This window comes from Gopherus evgoodei, chromosome 2 (assembly GCF_007399415.2).
Source record: "Gopherus evgoodei ecotype Sinaloan lineage chromosome 2, rGopEvg1_v1.p, whole genome shotgun sequence".
Classification (NCBI taxonomy): Eukaryota; Metazoa; Chordata; order Testudines; family Testudinidae; genus Gopherus; species Gopherus evgoodei.
Window position 1 is genome coordinate 112438389 of NC_044323.1, and position 18566 is coordinate 112456954.

Below are 18566 nucleotides of genomic sequence, written 5' to 3' on the forward strand. Positions count from 1 at the left end.
AGTGAGCTGGAGCAGAACCTGCCTGATGCCCAGGTAAAGCTCCCACTTCCAGCCAAGACTCCCCAACCCTCCACTCTCACTCAGGCCCCCTTCCCTTCACCCTCAACACATACACACCACCTGCACTCCAGCCACCCTCAGTCCAATCTTGTTAGAGAAAGGCAGGAAATGGTTTTCCCACCTTGAGAAACTGATACCAATTTTTTTCCTCATTTTGCATCAGGACAAAACTGAGACATTCCAATTTTTTTGTTTTGTTTCTCTGTGAGAGAGAGACACTGACTGACTGAGACTGACTCTCTCACTCACCCCAGACTAGCCAATAGCATGTTTGCTAGGGCAACTCTCTGGGATGTGGGAGACCCAGCTTTAACTCCCTACTCTGAATCAGGCAGACTCCCAGGTGAGCACCCTGACCATCAAGCTATTCAAGGGTAGGTATTTCTCTGGTTTTGAACAGAAATACCATCCTAATCCTGAGAAACAGTTTCCACAAATTTTTTTTTTGAAACTGGTATGTTCCTGCAAAAAGCTTTGGGTTTTACAAATTGGTGTTTTCCAAACAAAAAATATTTAATTGAAAAATCCCTGACCAGCTCTAAACCTCTCACCTAGACTCCCCCAGCCAAACTGTTTGCTCTTCTAATTTCCCACAGTAAGATCTCCACCAGCCAAATCCAAAGTTTATTTTATTAGGAGTTCATAAATACTCAAGTTAAGCTTACATGGCCTAAAATAAATGTGCACAAAATGGAGCATGTGATACTTCAAACATCAATTTTTTAAAACAATCAAGTTTGGGAACCACTGTCCTGGAAATCTGAAAAACAGTAGGCTTCTTGCACTTGAGCTGAAGATCTTAGTTATTGGTCACTTACAGAAAGACCCTGATTTTCTTCCTAACTAGAAGTCAGCCAACAGACTAACAAAAACATATACTGCCAGATCTGGTGCTCTCTGAAATTAAAGGCAGAAAGATCTCAGTGACATTAAAGAAAGCAGGATTAGGTCCATAACTCCCATTGAAATCACTTGGCCATAAATTATCTACAACATAAACTGTTAAAAGCTTCACTTAATTTGAATTTATTTGCTTCAAAGGTAGCCACTGTAGATGCTTTCCAGGAGATTTAACAGCATGGAAAGTTTGAAAAGCTCGTAAACAGCTCTTCTTTAGCAAGGGGAAGAGAAAGAAACAAAGTTAATCTTTCAGATCAAGGTAACTTTTTCTTCTAATAACCTGTAAGTCCTGGACCATTTAATTCAATTTTCTTCAAAAGTTGCAGAAAAATTCTTGTTTATATTCTTGGTAATTTTTCCAACCAAGAGTTATAAGAAGGACTAAAATAATTTAAAAAAAATAAAAAAGGAAGCTGATTACAACCTTAGCTAGCAAAAAGGTTACTGTCTCTCCACAATACATCTTTTCTACACATCTCTTAGAGTATTTTCTCTAAGGATTATTTTAAGGTCTGCTTTTTTATTTTAAAAGTGTTACTTAAGTGTTCACACATCTTTGGGCATGAGCACTAAAACAAACAAATGAATCTTATACTTATACTATTTTATTAATTGTTATGCCATCTAAGGTTATTATTCTATAATACTTCATATAAAATGCTAACCAAAGTGCTGTGAGTGTTGTTCACCATTAAAATACAGGAATGAATCACAATGACAAAATTACAATTTAAAACTCAAACTTGAAAGCAACATACACTTATACTTCTGTCATTCTCATATAACACCTAAATATTTTACACTGAAAACAGTTTTAAAAGAGGGGGAGAGGGAAGGGGCTGGCTATTCATGTAGAATTGCTTCAATATGCATCACATGCTAATATCTTATCTAAATGTGTGGTGGGGCAACTGCCTCACCCCCATGAGAGAGAGGGCTAGAGTAGGTCACAGTGGCTGCGCAGGCCAGCAGCCAATTAGAGAAGGGCCTACTGAGAGCTAATCAGGGCCGAGATCAGAGCCAGCCAATCAGGGCTAGGCTAGGCCCTATATAAAGGCCGCTGAGGAGAGACGCAGGCAGTCTGTCCCAGACCTTCATGGGGTAAAGTCCATCTCCGGAGCAGGAGACCAGCACCTTGGACAGAGCAGTGCTGAGGAAGGGCAGAAGGAGCTGGGGACCTCCAGACAAGGAAAATCCCAGGCTGCGGGCCTTGCTACAAAGGGCCAAGCGGGTGCACAGGGCCAAAGAGGAAGTGGCCCAGGGATAAAGTCTGACAAGGGGAGAGGAAGAGGGCAGGGAGGCTGCTGCTAGAGGGTCCCTGGGTCGGGACCCAGAGTAGCAGGTGGGCCTGGGTCTCCCCCATCCCCCTTGTACTACACCTGGTTTAGGAGGAGTGTGGCCTGATACAGGCTGTGGATGGCCCCTGTGACAAAGGGGCTAGACTTTAAGGCTGCAGCCAGCCACTAGAACAGGTGCAGACAAAGGACTGCTGATAACACCAGACCCCCAGAAGTGGGTAAGACCAGAGCAGTGGGTACTGCTGGAGGGCAGGGTCCTGAAGAGGATGCCGCCGAGTGGGGAGCAACACAGGTCCAGACACCAACACGGGAGCGGATGATGGACGGGACACCAATGGCAGAGGGCACACCGCAGAGGACAGAGCTAATTCCCAGATGTGCCAATGGGAGGTGCTGCGGTAGTGAGTCCAACACCGTCACAAAATGATAAAGCTTCACAGGTGTAAGTTTGAGTCACAAGTTTCTGCTTAGCAGAATTAAAGGGTTAAGGCATCAGGTGGAGTTTTGTCCATAAAATATAGCTTCCCGTAAAGCATGCTGCTGCAAGCTGAATCTGTTTCACACAATTCTTCAATGTGGCTTTCCAGGCTCAGACAGCCTTCCTCCTCTTACTCCTCCTGCAGTTACTCCACATCTCAAGAGGAAAAGAAAATTGTGCACAACAATTTGCCCAGTGTAGCACAAACCTCATTAGATTTTTTGTTGTACAGCTGCTCTGCTGGTGACTGGCTGATGCCGCTCCAGATCAACTTCAGTAATAAATAATCTTTACTTTCTAGGCATCCATGCCTGATGGCTTCTGGCATCTTCACAAAAATAAGCTAAACAATTTACAATAAATAGGCAACAAGCCTGATTAAATCCCAGAGTGGGAAGAGACTGAAAAATTACCAGCAGTGCACACCTCATGTAAGAGAAATTATAGAGCCTAACTATGACGAGTACTATTGTTTTTGTGTATTTAAAAGTGTGTGAGAGAAGTAGTATTGGCTAAGAGAATTTCTCAGTCATAGGTTGTCATAAACAGATAGTTAAGAGTTAATGGAACAGAAGTACTTCATATCTCTTTTGCCTGTAAAGGGTTAACAAGATCTGTGAGCCTGGCTGTCACCTGACCAGAGGACCAATTAGGGGACAGGATACTTTTAAATCTTCAGGGAGGGAAGTGTTTGTGCATGCTGTTAGTTTTTAGCTGTTGTTCAACTCTGGGGGCTCAGAGGGATCAGACGTGCAACCAGGTTTCTCTCCAGTCTCTCCAATACAGGCTCTTATAAGTTTTGAATAATGAGTACTAGGTAGATAAAGCGAGTTAGGCTTATGGTTGTTTTATTTGCAAATGTGTATTTGGTTGGAAGGAATTCAAATGTGTATTTGGCTGAAAGGAGTTCAAATTGGTATTTTGCTGAAAAGATTTTAATTTGTACTTGTATACTTAGGCTGGGAGGGTATTCCCAGTGGCTATAGCTGAAAGACCCTGTACCTATTCCATTTTTTTAAATTTACAAAGATAATTTTTACTGTTTTTCTCTCTTTAATTAAAAGCTTTTCTTGTTTAAGAACCTGATTGTTTTTTTTATTCTGGTGAGACCCCAGGGAACTGGGTCTGGATCCACCAGGGAATTGGTGGGGAGAAAGGAGGGAAGGGGGAGAAAGAGGTTAATTTCTCTGTGTTAGGATTACTGTCTCTCTCAGGGAGAATCTGGGATGGGAAGAGAGAAGGAGGGAGGAATGTGAATTTTCCTCTGTTTTCAGATTCACGGAGTTTGAATCACAGTGATCTTCCAGGGTAACCCAGGGAGGTGAAGCCTGGGAGAGGCAATGGTGAGGGAAAGGGCTTACTTTCCTTGTGTTAAGATCCAGAGAGTTTGGGTCTTGGGGGTCCCCGGGCAAGGTTTTGGGGGAACCAGAGTGTACCAGGCACTGGAATTCCTGGTTGGTGGCAGCGCTACAGGTTCTAAGCTGGTAATTGAGCTTAGAGGAATTCATGCTGGTACCCCATCTTTTGGACGCTAAGGTTCGGAGTGGGGAATTATACCATGACATAGGTCCTCAGAAGTCAAGAGCCTGCTTCTCCACCACCTCTCAAGATTGTACTATGGTATTATCATAAGCCCTTCAGGTGAACAGCCCATATTCCATCTAAAAGATTAAAGAAGACTATGGACTAGAACAGCTCTGGGAATTTTTAATGTGTTGAAGTCTTTCATGTATAGTTCACTGGTAAAATCCAGCCCTAGGCAGATGTAACTGAAAGTAGTTATTCATGAGACATGAGTAGTAGCTACATGAAGACAGCCAATTACCTCAGTCTACTTTTTAGCGGATGGGTGTCCATATCACCATTGCAATTGGCCTCCGCACTGAGGGCATGGAGACATTTATTATTTGTATTAAAATAGCACTGAGAGGTCTCAAAGGAGATTGGGGCCCCACTGTGCTGCATGCCACATATTCACATAGTTAGGGACAGGTCCTGCCCCAAAGAGCTTACAACACACAGACAAAGTGGGTGAAAAAAATATTACTCTCCCTTTTTATAAATGGGGAATTTAGTCATAGACCGATTAAGTGATTTGCCCAATGTGAAACAGAAAGTCTATAGCAGAGTCAGCAAATGAATCTGTTGTATTATCAAAATATTTACCAGTTTTCTACTCTATCCCTCCTAAAATTTAATATATTTAAGGTGGTCTCTGACTGTGCTCCAAATACCCCTATTTATAGCATTCAGCACTAGCTGGGGCATTATGCTTGCAGGAAACACACTAGCTGGCCTAACCAACTGCTTTGAGTTGCTACTCACTCACCATCTCTCAAACATTTGGCAGTTTAAAAGTATAAAAGCAATACTATCAAACTCTGAATGTTTGAAACACAAAAAGGAACCCTTATTGATTAAAAATACTCTTTTCATTACCATTTAACTTATTCAAATTCAAGTTACTGTATGGATTGAGCAAATTGGCAAGCTGTAGGGAAAAAACGAGAGACCCTGTAAGAGGAAAGTCTGAAGAGACTGGCCCTTCCTTTTGAATCATTATTCTCATCTTTTAACCACTCAGTACTTGGAGTCTGAGCTCACACTGGCCCACGTGGCCTGGAACAGGGAATGGAGTGGATCTGCACACGAGGGAAGGTGCAGATCTGTCATTTCACACTCTTCACAAATTTCCATATGTGCCACAACATTTCAAGGCCCTGACTCAAGATCCATTAAAATAAATTAAAATGTTCCAGTGGTCTTCAGTGGGTATAGGATCAGGCCCTGACTTTATCCGTAACATATGCTGTGGACAGAGAATAAGGGCAGTAAGGAGCTGGCCTTTCCTGCCCATGCCAGCCCCCAAACTCCAGTGTGCAGAAGTCATTTTGGCTGAATATTCCTGCCTTTTGTGTGTATCTCTAGTTACTCCTAGTTGAGCTAGGTGGAGATAACTGGGCTGTCACCTACTTTGGTGCACCTTCGACATAGAGGCAGATTTCCTGGTTTCGGTCAATGAAGCCCTTGGTTATTGATGCTTCGTTGTTGTTGTTATAGACTTTGTGTTGTATGTGATAGTGTCTAATGTATTCTCTAATCCTCAGAATTGCCCTTTTCTTACTTTTTACACCTTAAAAAGTAAAATAAACAAATGCTTTTTTGAGTTTATGTTAGCACATTTCCAATGAGGCTGCCCAGCCCATCTCGTTGCCCCTCCCAGTAAATACCTTGCAGTGAATGAATTAAGTATCAGTCTAGGACTGTCAATAATAACAGGAAGTTAGAGGATTTCTCAGGAACAGGAATAAAAGGGACCAAATTGCTACTTTAGTACATGCTACTTTTAATCTCATCTCCGACTCCCACATATCCCTGTCCTTTAAAATTAAACAAATGAAAGAAAAAGAAAAACATGTAATATATGAACATAAGAATGGCTCTACTGGGTCAGACCAAAGGTCTTTCTAGCCCAGTATCCTGTCTTCGGACAGTGGCCAGTGCAAGGTGCCCCAGAGGGAATGAACAGAACAGGTAATCATCAAGTGATCCATCCCCTGTCGCTCATTCCCAGATTCTGGCAAACAGAGGTTAGGGACACCATTCCTGCCCATCCTGGCTAATAGCCACTGATGGACCTATCCTCCATAAATTTATCTAGTTCTTTTTTTGAACCCTGTTAGGGTCTTGGCTTCACAAGATCCCCTGGCAAGAAGTTCCATAGGTTGACTGTGCATTGTGTGAAGAAATACCTCCTTTCATTTGTTTTAAATCTGCCGCCTATTCATTTCATTTGGTGACCCCCTCATTCTTGTGTTATGAGAAGTAGTAAACAACACTTCCTTATCTACTTCCTCAACACCATCATGTCTCTTTTCCAAGCTGAAAAGTCCCAGTCTTATTAATCTCTCCTCATACCCCTCATCATTTTTGTTGCCCTTTTCTGAACCTTTTCCAACTCCAATGTAACTTTTTTGAGAGGGATGACCACATCTGCACACAGTATTCAGGATGTGGGCATACCATGGTTTTATAGAGAGGCAACATGATATTTTCTCTCCTATTATCTATCCCTTTCTTAATGATTCCCAACATTCTGTTCGCTTTTTTGACTGCCAATGCACATCGAGTGGATGTTTTCAGAGAACTATCCACAATGACTCCAAGAGCTCTTTCTTAAGCGCTAATAGCTAATTTAGACCTCATCATTTTATATGTATAGTTGGGATTATGCTTTTCAATGCACATTACCTTGCATTTATCAACATTAAATTTCATCTGCCATTTTGTTGCCCAGTCACCCAGTTTTGAGAGATCCTTTTGTAACTCTTCACAGTCTGCCTGGTCTTAACTATCTTTAGTAATTTTGTATCATCTGCAAATGTTGCCACCTCACTGTTTACCCCTTTTTCCAGATCATTTATGAATATGTTGAACAGAACTGGTCCCAGAACAGACCCCTGGTGGACACCACTATTTACCTCTCTTCACTCTGAAAACTGACCATTTATACTAACTTTGTTTCCCATCCTTTAAACAGTTACCAATCCATGAGAGCACTTCCTCTTATGCCATGAGTTACTTTTGGGAACAGAAGCAAAATTACAGAATAAATCACACTAAATGCCACACTAATGAAATACTAATACTGCTTCTGTTTGGACACATGATAAGAAATGGAAGCAAACAAGGGCACAAGTGTTTTGCCAGCACACATAGGATACTTTTCAGACAAGGTATGGGACTGTAGTCTTCCCAGCTTCCAGAGAAAAAGAATATGTTACACCTCATAAAAACAGTTGGCAATCACAGGCAACAACAGAAAAAGTGTGTTTGGGAACAAGCAGTAAGAAAATTATAGACCTCAACAAAAGGTGGGTCAAGATTAGTAACAGGTGGACCTCAAATAAGTTTGATTTGGATACCTATCAATTTACCTAAACCACTATAGACTGTATATTCAACATAATCAACTACTGACTTCCAATTGGGACAACCTAGTAGCTAACAGTGTCTTATAAGTTTTGCTACTTCCATTTCTAGGCTCAATAAAAAAACAAGAATTGAGAATTAAAGGGGAAAAAACCCACCCTCACATTTTCAAATGCTCAAAAAACTATTAGCTTAATATTTGTGCAAATCAGTTCATACGTTTCCTATTGTAGCAGGAATTTGCATTAATCTGAGGCTCAATTTCTTTGCTTTGGAGATGCAGTAGTTCTTTGGCATTTATTCTTACTTGGGGTTAGCTGAGCAACAGAAAACTCATGAAAGATAACACTGACAGTTTCTTCAATTTCTACCCATTCCTCTCACAAACAAGAACAATTACAGAAAGTAGCATATTGCTTTTTATTCAGAAAGAGAGGGGAAAAGATTTGGGGAGTTTTAGAATACTAAAGGACTTAGTTGTTAGACTCTTCTTTGAATACATGAGGTACAATAGATATAAAGGACCAAGTCTTAGGAGTTCTGTCACTGAGTTCTGTAGGAACAACATATAACACAAAGTCATCAGAATATGACTAGAATAGAATTTAGTTTTATTTTGAAACTGTCATGATCAGCCTGGAAGTTATAAACTACAGATTTATTTCTGGATGATAAAATATCCTTTAGAAAGTTTAAAGTTTTTTATTTCACAAACCATCACCTTCCTCTATCATCAAATTGTCCTATAGGGTAGTAGAGGATTTTTTTTATTTGTTTTTCTTGTTTAAATATGTTTATTTCCACTTCTAGGGCTAGAATGTGGAAGTGAAGATCATGGGACAAAGCCTTGCTTTGGAATAAACAAAGTGCATACTTTTAATAAATATTTGGATTTGTAAGATATTTATTTATATGGATTTTTCCAAACTGTATTGGCATAAAGTGATGCCAAGTCAATTTAACACATTTGTTTAAGGGTTTCCTGCTCTAATTTTATGAACTATACTGCAAAATGATCTTATTCCTTAAAATGGCTTTTATGATTTAAAACAAAGGCTGGATAAGTAAATAAAATGCATGAATGGCTATTCTGCCAAAAATAACATTTATTTAGGCCAGCAGTATTCTAATAACAATAGTTGAAATAATTAAATCATAGCTGCCAGCAGCACCTGTTGGCCAGACTCTCAGGTTTTACAAAACAGACATTGAGGTTTCTGGTCCCAGCCAAAGTTCTGGAACTGTGAAAGCAAACTGCGCCTGCAGTGTTGCTGTCCTTAGAGCAGGAGTCTCAAACTCAAATGACCATGAGGGCCACATGAGGACTAGTGCATTAAACCAAGGGCCGCATCACTGACACCCCCCCTCACTGCCTCTGGCCTCACCCCCACTCCACCTCTTCCATTAGGCCCCGCCCCTGCCCCACCTCTTTCCACCCCTTCCCTGCCCCAATCCAACCCCTTCCCTGAAGTCCCCACCCCAATGCTGCCCCCAGGGGGTGCAGGTAGCATGCAAGGTGCGGCAGGGGGCTCAGGGCAGGACATTGGTGGGTGGGGTGCAAAAGAGTGAGGGTGCAGCAGGTGGCTCAGGGAAGGGAGTACAGGGGAGGTGTGGGATGCGGCATGGGGCTCAGGGTGCAGGAGGGGTGTGGGATGCCTGCCTGCCCTGGTCCCCGGCCCTGCGCTCCTCTGTTCCAGGAAGCAGCTGGAACCGTGTCCCTGCAGCCCCAGGGGGAGACGGAGGTCTCAGGGTTCTGTGCATGTGCTGCTCTTGCTGCTCCTCTAGGCACCTCCCATGGAGCTCCCATTGGCTGCGGTTCCCTCTTTCTGGCCAATGGGAGCTGTGGGGGGCGGTGCCTGGAAGGAGGCAATGCAGGAGCCCTCTGCCTCCTTCCCCTCCCCCCCGGCCCGAAGGGGCATGCTGCCAGCTGCTTCAGACAGCGGCGCAGGGCTCGCAATGCCACATGGGGCAATCCTGTGGGTAGGGAGAGGAGTGGGGGCGGGCGCGGGAAGCTTGCTGGGCCACACGCAAGAGTCCCACGGTCCGCTACGTGTTTGAGACCCCAGCCTTAGAGCACGGCATTCTATTCTCTCTCCTGACTGATCAGAAGCTGTGATAGGTGCTTTCTGAGCTGGCTTAAAGTTGCTTGCCACTTGAGATACAGTCAAGAGTCTTAGCCTCAAAGAGTTTACAATCTCAAACCTCCAAACCTGCAGCTGACAGTAGGCAGGCACCGCACAGATGCAACGGTGCACACAGGCAATGCTTCTTGAGATGAATGCTCAAACTGCACTCCGAATAAAGCAAGCTGGGATGAGCAAGCAACGAGAAAGAGGGTTAAGGCTAGAAGTCAGAAAAAGGGGACAGGAACTGAGGCGAGGATTGGGAAATGGTAGGTGGTAGAAGGGTAATAACATAGCCTTTGCTAAATAAAACTGTGAAGCTGATCAGTGAAATAGAGTACCAAGTTCACATGCTGTATGCAAATGGAAAGTATCTGGAAATTAAATGTTGTGGATAAATCTAAAGATCAAGTTAGAGTGATTGGAGTGAGGTTATGACACCTGCAAGCAAATGAGAACCACGGTGATGTTGTTACCTGGCTGCTGAAGTAAAGGAAAAGAGACTGGGTGTTAATGGTCAAAGTGTCTAAGAGGGGTTCCTACTAGCAGTTGCAGGCTCATGCCAGCACAAGATGGAGTTACAAACCTGGATGAGCTTCCTCTGCTGGACACTCACCAGGCTCCTGTATTGGACCCAAAACTTGGGCCTCACATACTCTTGGCTTGCTGGGGATGGGCAGAGTTTAGGCCCACACTCTAGCTGCAGATCCTGAATCTGATATCCCTCTTGTCAGTGGGGACCATGAACTGCCTAGACCCTGAAACTAGTGCCTGGTTTCCCAAGCCTCCCCACTACCTGTTAAATGCTCCCTGAGTTCCACTCAAGCTGCTGACCTTCTGTCTTACCATCTCCTTCTTCAAGGATTATGTTATAGCAAGTTACAGAGACTCTGCAAAGGAATTTCTAAACACACATACACACTACTCTAAGCACAAGGAATGGTCAGATTGTCTGTTCACAGGTTTAAGAGTCTCCTCTTCCTTCTGCTCAGCCTTCTCATAGACTCATAGACTCTAGGACTGGAAGGGACCTCGAGAGGTCATCGAGTCCAGTCCCCGGCCCTCATGGCAGGACCAAATACTGTATAGACCATCTCTAATAGACATTTATCTAACCTACTCTTAAATATCTCCAGAGATGGAGATTCCACAACTTCCCTAGACAATCTATTCCAGTGTTTAACTACCCTGACAGTTAGGAACTTTTTCCTAATGTCCAACCTAAATCTCCCTTGCTGCAGTTTAAGCCCATTGCTTCTTGTTCTATCATTGGAGGCTAAGGTGAACAAGTTTTCTCCCTCCTCCTGATGACATCCTTTTAGATACCTGAAAACTGCTATCATGTCCCGTCTCAGTCTTCTCTTTTCCAAACTAAACAAACCCAATTCCTTCAGCCTTCCTTCATAGGTCATGTTCTCAAGACCTTTAATCATTCTCATTGCTCTTCTCTGGACCCTCTCCAGTTTCTCCACATCTCTTCTGGTTTTAGTCTGCTTCCTTCTCTCCCCTTCTCCTTGCTGGATGAGTTCTTTTTATAAAGTTGCTGTTCCCTTTGGTGACCATCCCGAGCTGCTTCAAGATCCAAAAGGTAGCTTTTCTTTGAAATTCTGTTCTTGTTGCTTGGACCCTTTCCTTCCCCTGCTGTGCTGTGTGCCTCCATGAACTGCAGCTATATCCTCCTGCCAGCTGTGCTATGAAGGAGCACAGTGAACTCATTACACAAATGTCGAGGCTTAGGGCAAATTGGGCAGTGTGTACTCTATAGGGGCAAAAGGCAGTCAAGTTGTGTCTGTGGCAGAAGGGAGCATGCACCGAGACAGATGGGCCTAGCCCATATGCTTTCTCACCCAGTGGCAGGTGAAACACAGAATGGAAATTATTTGGAATTATACATGAAAGAGCTATAGATGTAGGTAAAGTAGGGAACAGATGAAGAAACTAACAGGGAAGAGAACAGACACTGGAGAAAGTAGGGGGAAAATAAAGTCTGCACAGTCAAAGGATAATTTTTCATTTAAGTTGAAGATTGGGTTCAAGCCACTTAGAGATGACTTTTTAAAAAATTTATTTACATAGATTCCTGTAGAACTGATCTAAACTTTTCAGGCAAGAAGTTTTACATTGAAAAATGGCCTTTTCTCAGAAACAAAAAATTACTAAAACTTGATATCATCTGAATTTTGTTTATCTACACAATGTTTTAATACACTTTGAATTGAAATCACTAATGATTTTTTGTTTACTGAAAATCTGGTTCTCCATGGGAAAAAAAAATGAACTACTTTGGGTAAATGACAACTTTCTATAACCATTTTGAAAATCATTTAAATTAAAAAAAATCTGGAAAATTATGCAAATATGGAAAAATGGGACCATTTCAAACCCAGCAAACATGAGACAATTCAGAAACTTTGTAAAATTATTTTCCTGATTTTCAACTAGCTCTATTTACAAGCAGAGAAAAGCAGGCACTGATTTAGACTCAGTGCTTTTGCTGGAAATATAAACCAAAAGTCAATCTAGAATCTAGTTTTTGCTAATTTTCTAAGATTTTTCCTTATAATGAACACACAAGTCTCCAACAGCTGTGACCTAATGACCAGTTTATTTAAAAAAAAATTCCATATCAAAATAAGCAAATGTCAGCAACTATTGCAACAAGGGAAAAGTCAGTGTTTTAAACTGTTGTCAGCTGATAGTTGTTTTCTGGAGATTAGTACAAACAATTTAATGAAGTACAAACAAATCTAAGAGAAAGTAAGTTTTCTTATAAATAAGAGCAGATTTCTTTTCCTTTCTCAAATATGTCTTCACTTACAACACACACGATTCTTTTTCCATGTCATTCTGTTTTAGTACATGTACTGGTTTATCACTGCATGTTGAGTAACACGCTGCTCAAATATAATCATCTTCTGACACTATTTTTTCTAAACCATTGCATCTTCTGTTCACTACGTAATGAAACTGAGAATTCTGAAAAGGAAAATTCAGAAACTACACTTTACTGTATATATCAATATTTCCTCACATATGACCCCAGTGTTCTACCTTAATGGCATCTTATTGCATCTTTTCCTCCTGTGCGTTATGGAAAATATTTACTTATTTCAGAGAACTCAATTGCAGTAATTTACTTTCCAAGCCATTAAAATTTCATTTGCAACTCAAATAGCCAGCAATGGTAGCAAAATTACAGAGAATAAGGTGGACATGCCTATAGCAAAAAGCAAACCGATAGTAGTTTAGTGTGTTTCTGCCACAAGAAATTAGACTTTTTAAATATTATTTTCCTGAAGTGTCACCTATTTGTAAAATGAGTGAGGTTGCTTTATTTACATAGCTAATTTTTACTGAAGACCTATGAGTCCTGGGATGGGGGTGAGAATTCTGCATCATGAGTACCAAAAATACAAGATTTTAATCTAACTTGCTATTTCTCCATCATGCTAAACACCACCACAATCTGCAACTCTGGTGGCAGGGGTTATCAGGACCCCTGATTTACTGCAGATTATACTAAGATCAAGGTTTTTTTTTAACCAGTTTCAGTATCATGGACCTACCAAACATGAAGCCCCCTTCTCCCACACACAATCACCATCAAACTGGCCATAAGGGCCTAAACTGTACGCATACAATTAACAACGTCTGGTCCTATTTGTAAGAATTGTTGATCATCACCTCTCTAGTTATTTCAGCATTTTATTCATTTATTTCTCTACTATTTCCACCAATTATACATTTGTAATTGGCATCATAAACTGTTGTAAATATGAAATAAATGTTGTACATACTGTAACCTGGGAGGCATCCATGAACTGCAGGCCAAAGTAATCTGTTTCCACAAGGTCCAAATGATAGACAATCTGGTCAAACAAATCCAGCCCTTTCGCATTTTTCTGTAATTCAAAAGGAAAAACAAAAGATTTTTTTCAAAGGGTTTGGTGGGGGAGGGGGAATGCACAAAGACAGTTTATTTCAAAAACTGCATGAGATGTACACTGCTTAGATGTTAAACAATTCACCTCAAAGTGCTTTCACTTCCTCCAATGAATAAGGTATTTCTTAAGTGTTTATCATGATGGTATGCAACACTGAAAAATCACCACGATGTGCAATAAATTTACTATTTAGTTTAGTATCAAAACATTTTGCACCCAGTTCAACTTTAAGAAGTTTTCTACAAGTAGCTACAGAAGCAAAAGGAAAATAATTTCACTGCTAATGCCCTGCACTATGGAGCCAGCATTTTAAACCCCAGGATACCAAATTCTCTATTAAATGCCTGCTTCTGTACTTGTCTGAAGTCTGTTGGCAGCTGCCTGATGTCAACTGCAATTATGAACGGCCACTGCACCATTCAGGCAGCAAAATAAATTTAAGACAACTTGACTAGTTAAGAGTACTACAAGGAAAGAAAATGGCATTTGATAGGATCTTTAAATAATGCTGCTAATTGTTGAACAGCATTTATGGCCTTTACACAAAGCAAAACAAAACCCACAGGTTTTACTAATTTGGCACCCTTATAGGAATGTATGGGAATGAAAACTGAACTACTCTCAGCCCAGGTTAGGGCTGATTCACAGGCAAGATGTTGGTAAGGATGCTTGCACTGTCACTACTCCTGTGCTGTGGTTGTATGCTTGTACACTTGTTCAAAGGGTAACTCATGAATTTAAGTCATCAGTGGTGCTGTCAAGTTCAAACACTGGAAGAAAACTAAGGTGTGGAGGTTGTGGGAATGCGTGGAAGGAAAAGCCCAGAAACAAACCAATTTGAAATGCCAACTTTGTTGCTTAGAGTTGAGAATATATTTTTTTCAAACATATGGAAAGAATTTATTTCGAAAAAAATAACCCAGCACAACATGCAACTGAACTGGAGCCTTGTTTTTTTTAAGGTAAGGAGCAGCATCATGTCACAATGAGATAAAGACCAATTCCCTAGACATGGTGCACCTGATTTTCAGATTTAAAGTGCTAATGTGCACAACTGCACACTTACTTTGCATTCGTATTACTGCATGTGATTTGTATACACGGATGGATAGAAGTAACCTACTTAGTCATGCATGCAAGAGGGTTACCATTTTGAGTGCACATTCAATAGTAAGCCCATTATTACTGTTACACACGTTTATAAAGGCACTCATTACAATATTATCTTGGTCCATTTAATTTAGATTAAAACCACCCAAAATGTCGTGAAACAGATATATATATATATATATATATATATATATATATATATATATATATATATATATATATATATACACACAACCTTATAATAAAGACTTGAGGTAAATTCTACCATGAGGCAATACATTTAAACTATTAAACTAATTTTATCATCATTCTATTGGTTTACTAAGCAATATGCCTGAGCTTCTCTCTTTCTCCGTGTTATTGCTAAAGTTGCAGTTGGTCAGGAAAGGGGCTCAAACAAGAGCTCTCTTGTTTTTTTTTTTTTAAGAAAAAATGGAAAAAGCCGCTAACCAGGCATTTTCTACAAAAGGGTCCTCAGCTATGGACTTTACTCTCCTGCTTTGTGGTCCATTCCGGCCGTTTTTTAACCTTCCAAATACAGTATACTGAAAAGCCCACCTTAGTTAGTAGTATGGATCTATGGGATTTCACTGTTAGATTACTGTTCAATGACTGTGTTACTGAAGGGAGCAGCTGTATTATTTGCATGGACAGTTTGTAAAGGGTGCAATAGGTTTTTAATTCTGTATTAAATATTGTTCTAATGAATGTAAAGTATCCATAGCCTAGGTTGACTGTTAAATACAACACACAGAACTGCAAAAGTTGGGTACTGCATATAAACCGAGTTACATAATGAATATATTTGTTTCTGCTCTCTCTTGAACAGAGGTGTACCAAGAGGTCAGGCTCTGAGTCTCTTACAAGTTATCCTCAGTGGGGAAGGAGGAATTGCACTTTCAACAGATCCCATTCAGTACATGATATATGCCAGGATATGGGCAACTGCTTATCTTTAGCTTCTTATGGCCATTATACAAGAACACCTTAAGAGTAGGAGCATGTCTACTACTGCCTCTGAATTTATTTTTTTTTTAAATCTGTGTTAAGAGGTCAGAAACCTGATCTCTAAAACATGCTAGGCATTTTCATTTAGCTTCCTTTCCCAGAAAAACTCTGATTTCAATTGGACTAGAATTTGACCTTTAAGTGTTCAATTAATCTGATCTTCCACATATAAGAGAGCATTGTACTCACATCATTAAAAAAAAAATTCTTATAAAAAAGGAAAGATTCCAAGCTGTTATCTTACATACTTAGAAATTCTCTTCTCTAACCATAAAGAAAGGAATGAAATAATTTCCACCTCCACTAGCTTTCTTGAAGAGGTCAAACAGCTCTGGTGTAGGTGGCAGGTTCTATTTAAGCCTCAACTAACATGACTGACAAATTGAAAGCACTGCAATTTGAATTTTTCTATGTTTTCAGAAACATCCATCTGATCTCCATTAAAATAAGATGTACAGCTACTTAACAGAAGCGAGAAAGTGACATCTTAGGATATTGTTTTACTTGTTTCGGAGGAGGCACAAGATGATTTATAGAAAGACATGCTTTATTAATCACAAAATTCAACAACTTTATTGCAAACATCTGAGATGATCACCTCCTAAGATATAATGTTGCTTAGAAACAGTACGCATCCACATCACTGTTTTGAAGGTGCAATATTTAATAACATTCTAGACTATAGTCAAATAAGCAAAAAAGGTATTCTAAAGATGGATCTGTTGTTGTTTTAAATGTTTAGTGAAACTAATGCTTGTGAAAGATGCCAAATCAAAAGCACACTAGAATGAAGTATTCTCTTCACCTGAACAGAGACAGCAGATACAAAACAGGTAATAGGAATCCAACAGTTTAATTCAGTTTTCCATGACCATTCAATTCTTGATAGCTTGCTTATGCATAGACTGTCAGTAAGCATGCCAATTATGAAGCAGACACCTGTCAAAAAGACACTAGCCTGTTCTGTCACTACCAGCCTGGGCCAGGAGCATGCACTGTTCCACTGCACACATGTTCACCACAAATATGAAATGAGTCACATGGAAGAAGCAGTATTGTCATTTACTCAATTGTGGTAAAATAAAATATTACATACATAACTTCTAGTAGACAACAGCCCTTAAATGTTAATAAATGTTATTTCCTAATTACTTGAACCTTCAGATAAAAAATTTGTGCTGGGGCTCATGGGGTGCGGGGGAGAGAAGAGACTTTCTTCCAGGCATTACAGATGGGGAAGATGGGAGAGTGCAGCTCCCTACCCTGTAACAGTAGAGATAGCACTCTCCTTTCTCCTACCCCTTCGCTGCCTAATGGAGAATATGAAGAGGGAACAGCAGAAGGAGCTGGGGTGTAGAGTGGGTAGACAATTTTCCATACATGTTTTCTTTGCAGGAAAATGGTCTTCAACAATACATTATTTTTTTTAATTGTCCACGTTATCAAAATTTTCTGTGATGTTATGGAAATTATTAAAATAGCTTTAAATTTCTTTATTTACTCAAAACCACATTTTCTTACTGTAAACTGGGATTTCAGTCAATTAAAATTTTCAAAAAAAAATTCAATTTAATATACTGCTGAACATTTAATGAAAAATGGGCCCATTTACGAAACAGACTATTTTGAAATTTTCATGAAATCATTTCCCAACCAGTTTTACTGGGGTATTGCTGGGGCTCCAAATCTTTCTTAAAGTACGTAGAACAACATCCTCCCGTTTTCCAAATGTGAGAAGAGCTGTCCAAATTATGAGTCCCCTATCTGTCTCTTCTCCCCTTCAGGAGGATCCATCCCTTAGCGAGCTTCTCCATCTGTCCGAGTGGGTGGGGGTAGGGGGAAAGAGGGAAAAAACCCTGCTATCAGCTTCCAAAACTAGAACATTGGCTTTACTTGTACCAGCTCCTGTCACTCCATGGTAATGAAGAAAAAAGAAAGTAGATGGGGTAGGGTAATTAAAAAAAAAAACAAAAACAAAGCACATGAGTGCTGATAAGGGCTGGTCTACACTAGCGCTCCAAAAATGAATTTTGCAGTGTTTTAGACATGTCAAAATAACTGTGTAATAATACTATCAAAATAGCAGAATGGCTAGGGAGGAAAAACTGGCAGAATATCCTACAAAAGTATAGAATTTCTGAGACCTGTTGATGAAAGTAAAAAAAGATTCTATCTCCCATCTCACTTTCAAGGATGAATAGGTTGACATGGGTGATGTCTTCAGCATAAATTGTTCTGCTTGTAAGATGTTGATGCTTTTTCAAATATTTGACATGTACCTCTCTCAGTGTTCTTGCACCAAAGTACATTTGGTTTGTAGGTTTTTGAATGGGAGCATCTTATCAATATCTCCCAGCACTTTGATTCCTACATCTATCCATGCTCTTTTCAAAATGTGTATCTGCCTTAAAAATAACCTACTGGGGGAGGAGGGTACTTGTGCTCCTTTCTGATGTACAAGGAAAGTTGGAAAGATTTCTTTAAAATATTTTTTCTACTTATTTTTACTTCAGAGATAAGATTATTACGTTATCTCTTCCCACTTTCTGCTGGAGGATTCCTTAGAGCGCTAGAGAACTGAAGTGGGAGCATTCTCAGGACTCAGCTGAGGACAAAGGCGTTTCAAGGAGCTGCCCACTGTTCCATCCATCAACATGAAAGCACATCTGCAATAAGCAAGGGAGTGGAACTGGCATCAAGGATAATTTCACGT

The 18566-nt window shown here is 40.4% G+C and overlaps 1 protein-coding gene across 3 annotated transcripts in view; it reads right to left on the reverse strand.

The window, feature by feature from the left end:
• EPB41L4B (erythrocyte membrane protein band 4.1 like 4B) overlaps positions 1–18566 on the reverse strand; it is a 287983-nt gene that overhangs the window by 170125 nt on the left and 99292 nt on the right. For all 3 annotated transcript variants that reach the window (XM_030551497.1, XM_030551496.1, XM_030551498.1), the window contains exon 2: positions 13589–13693. In XM_030551497.1, the coding sequence (XP_030407357.1) occupies positions 13589–13693 (105 nt within the window). The remainder of the gene's footprint in view (positions 1–13588; positions 13694–18566) is intronic.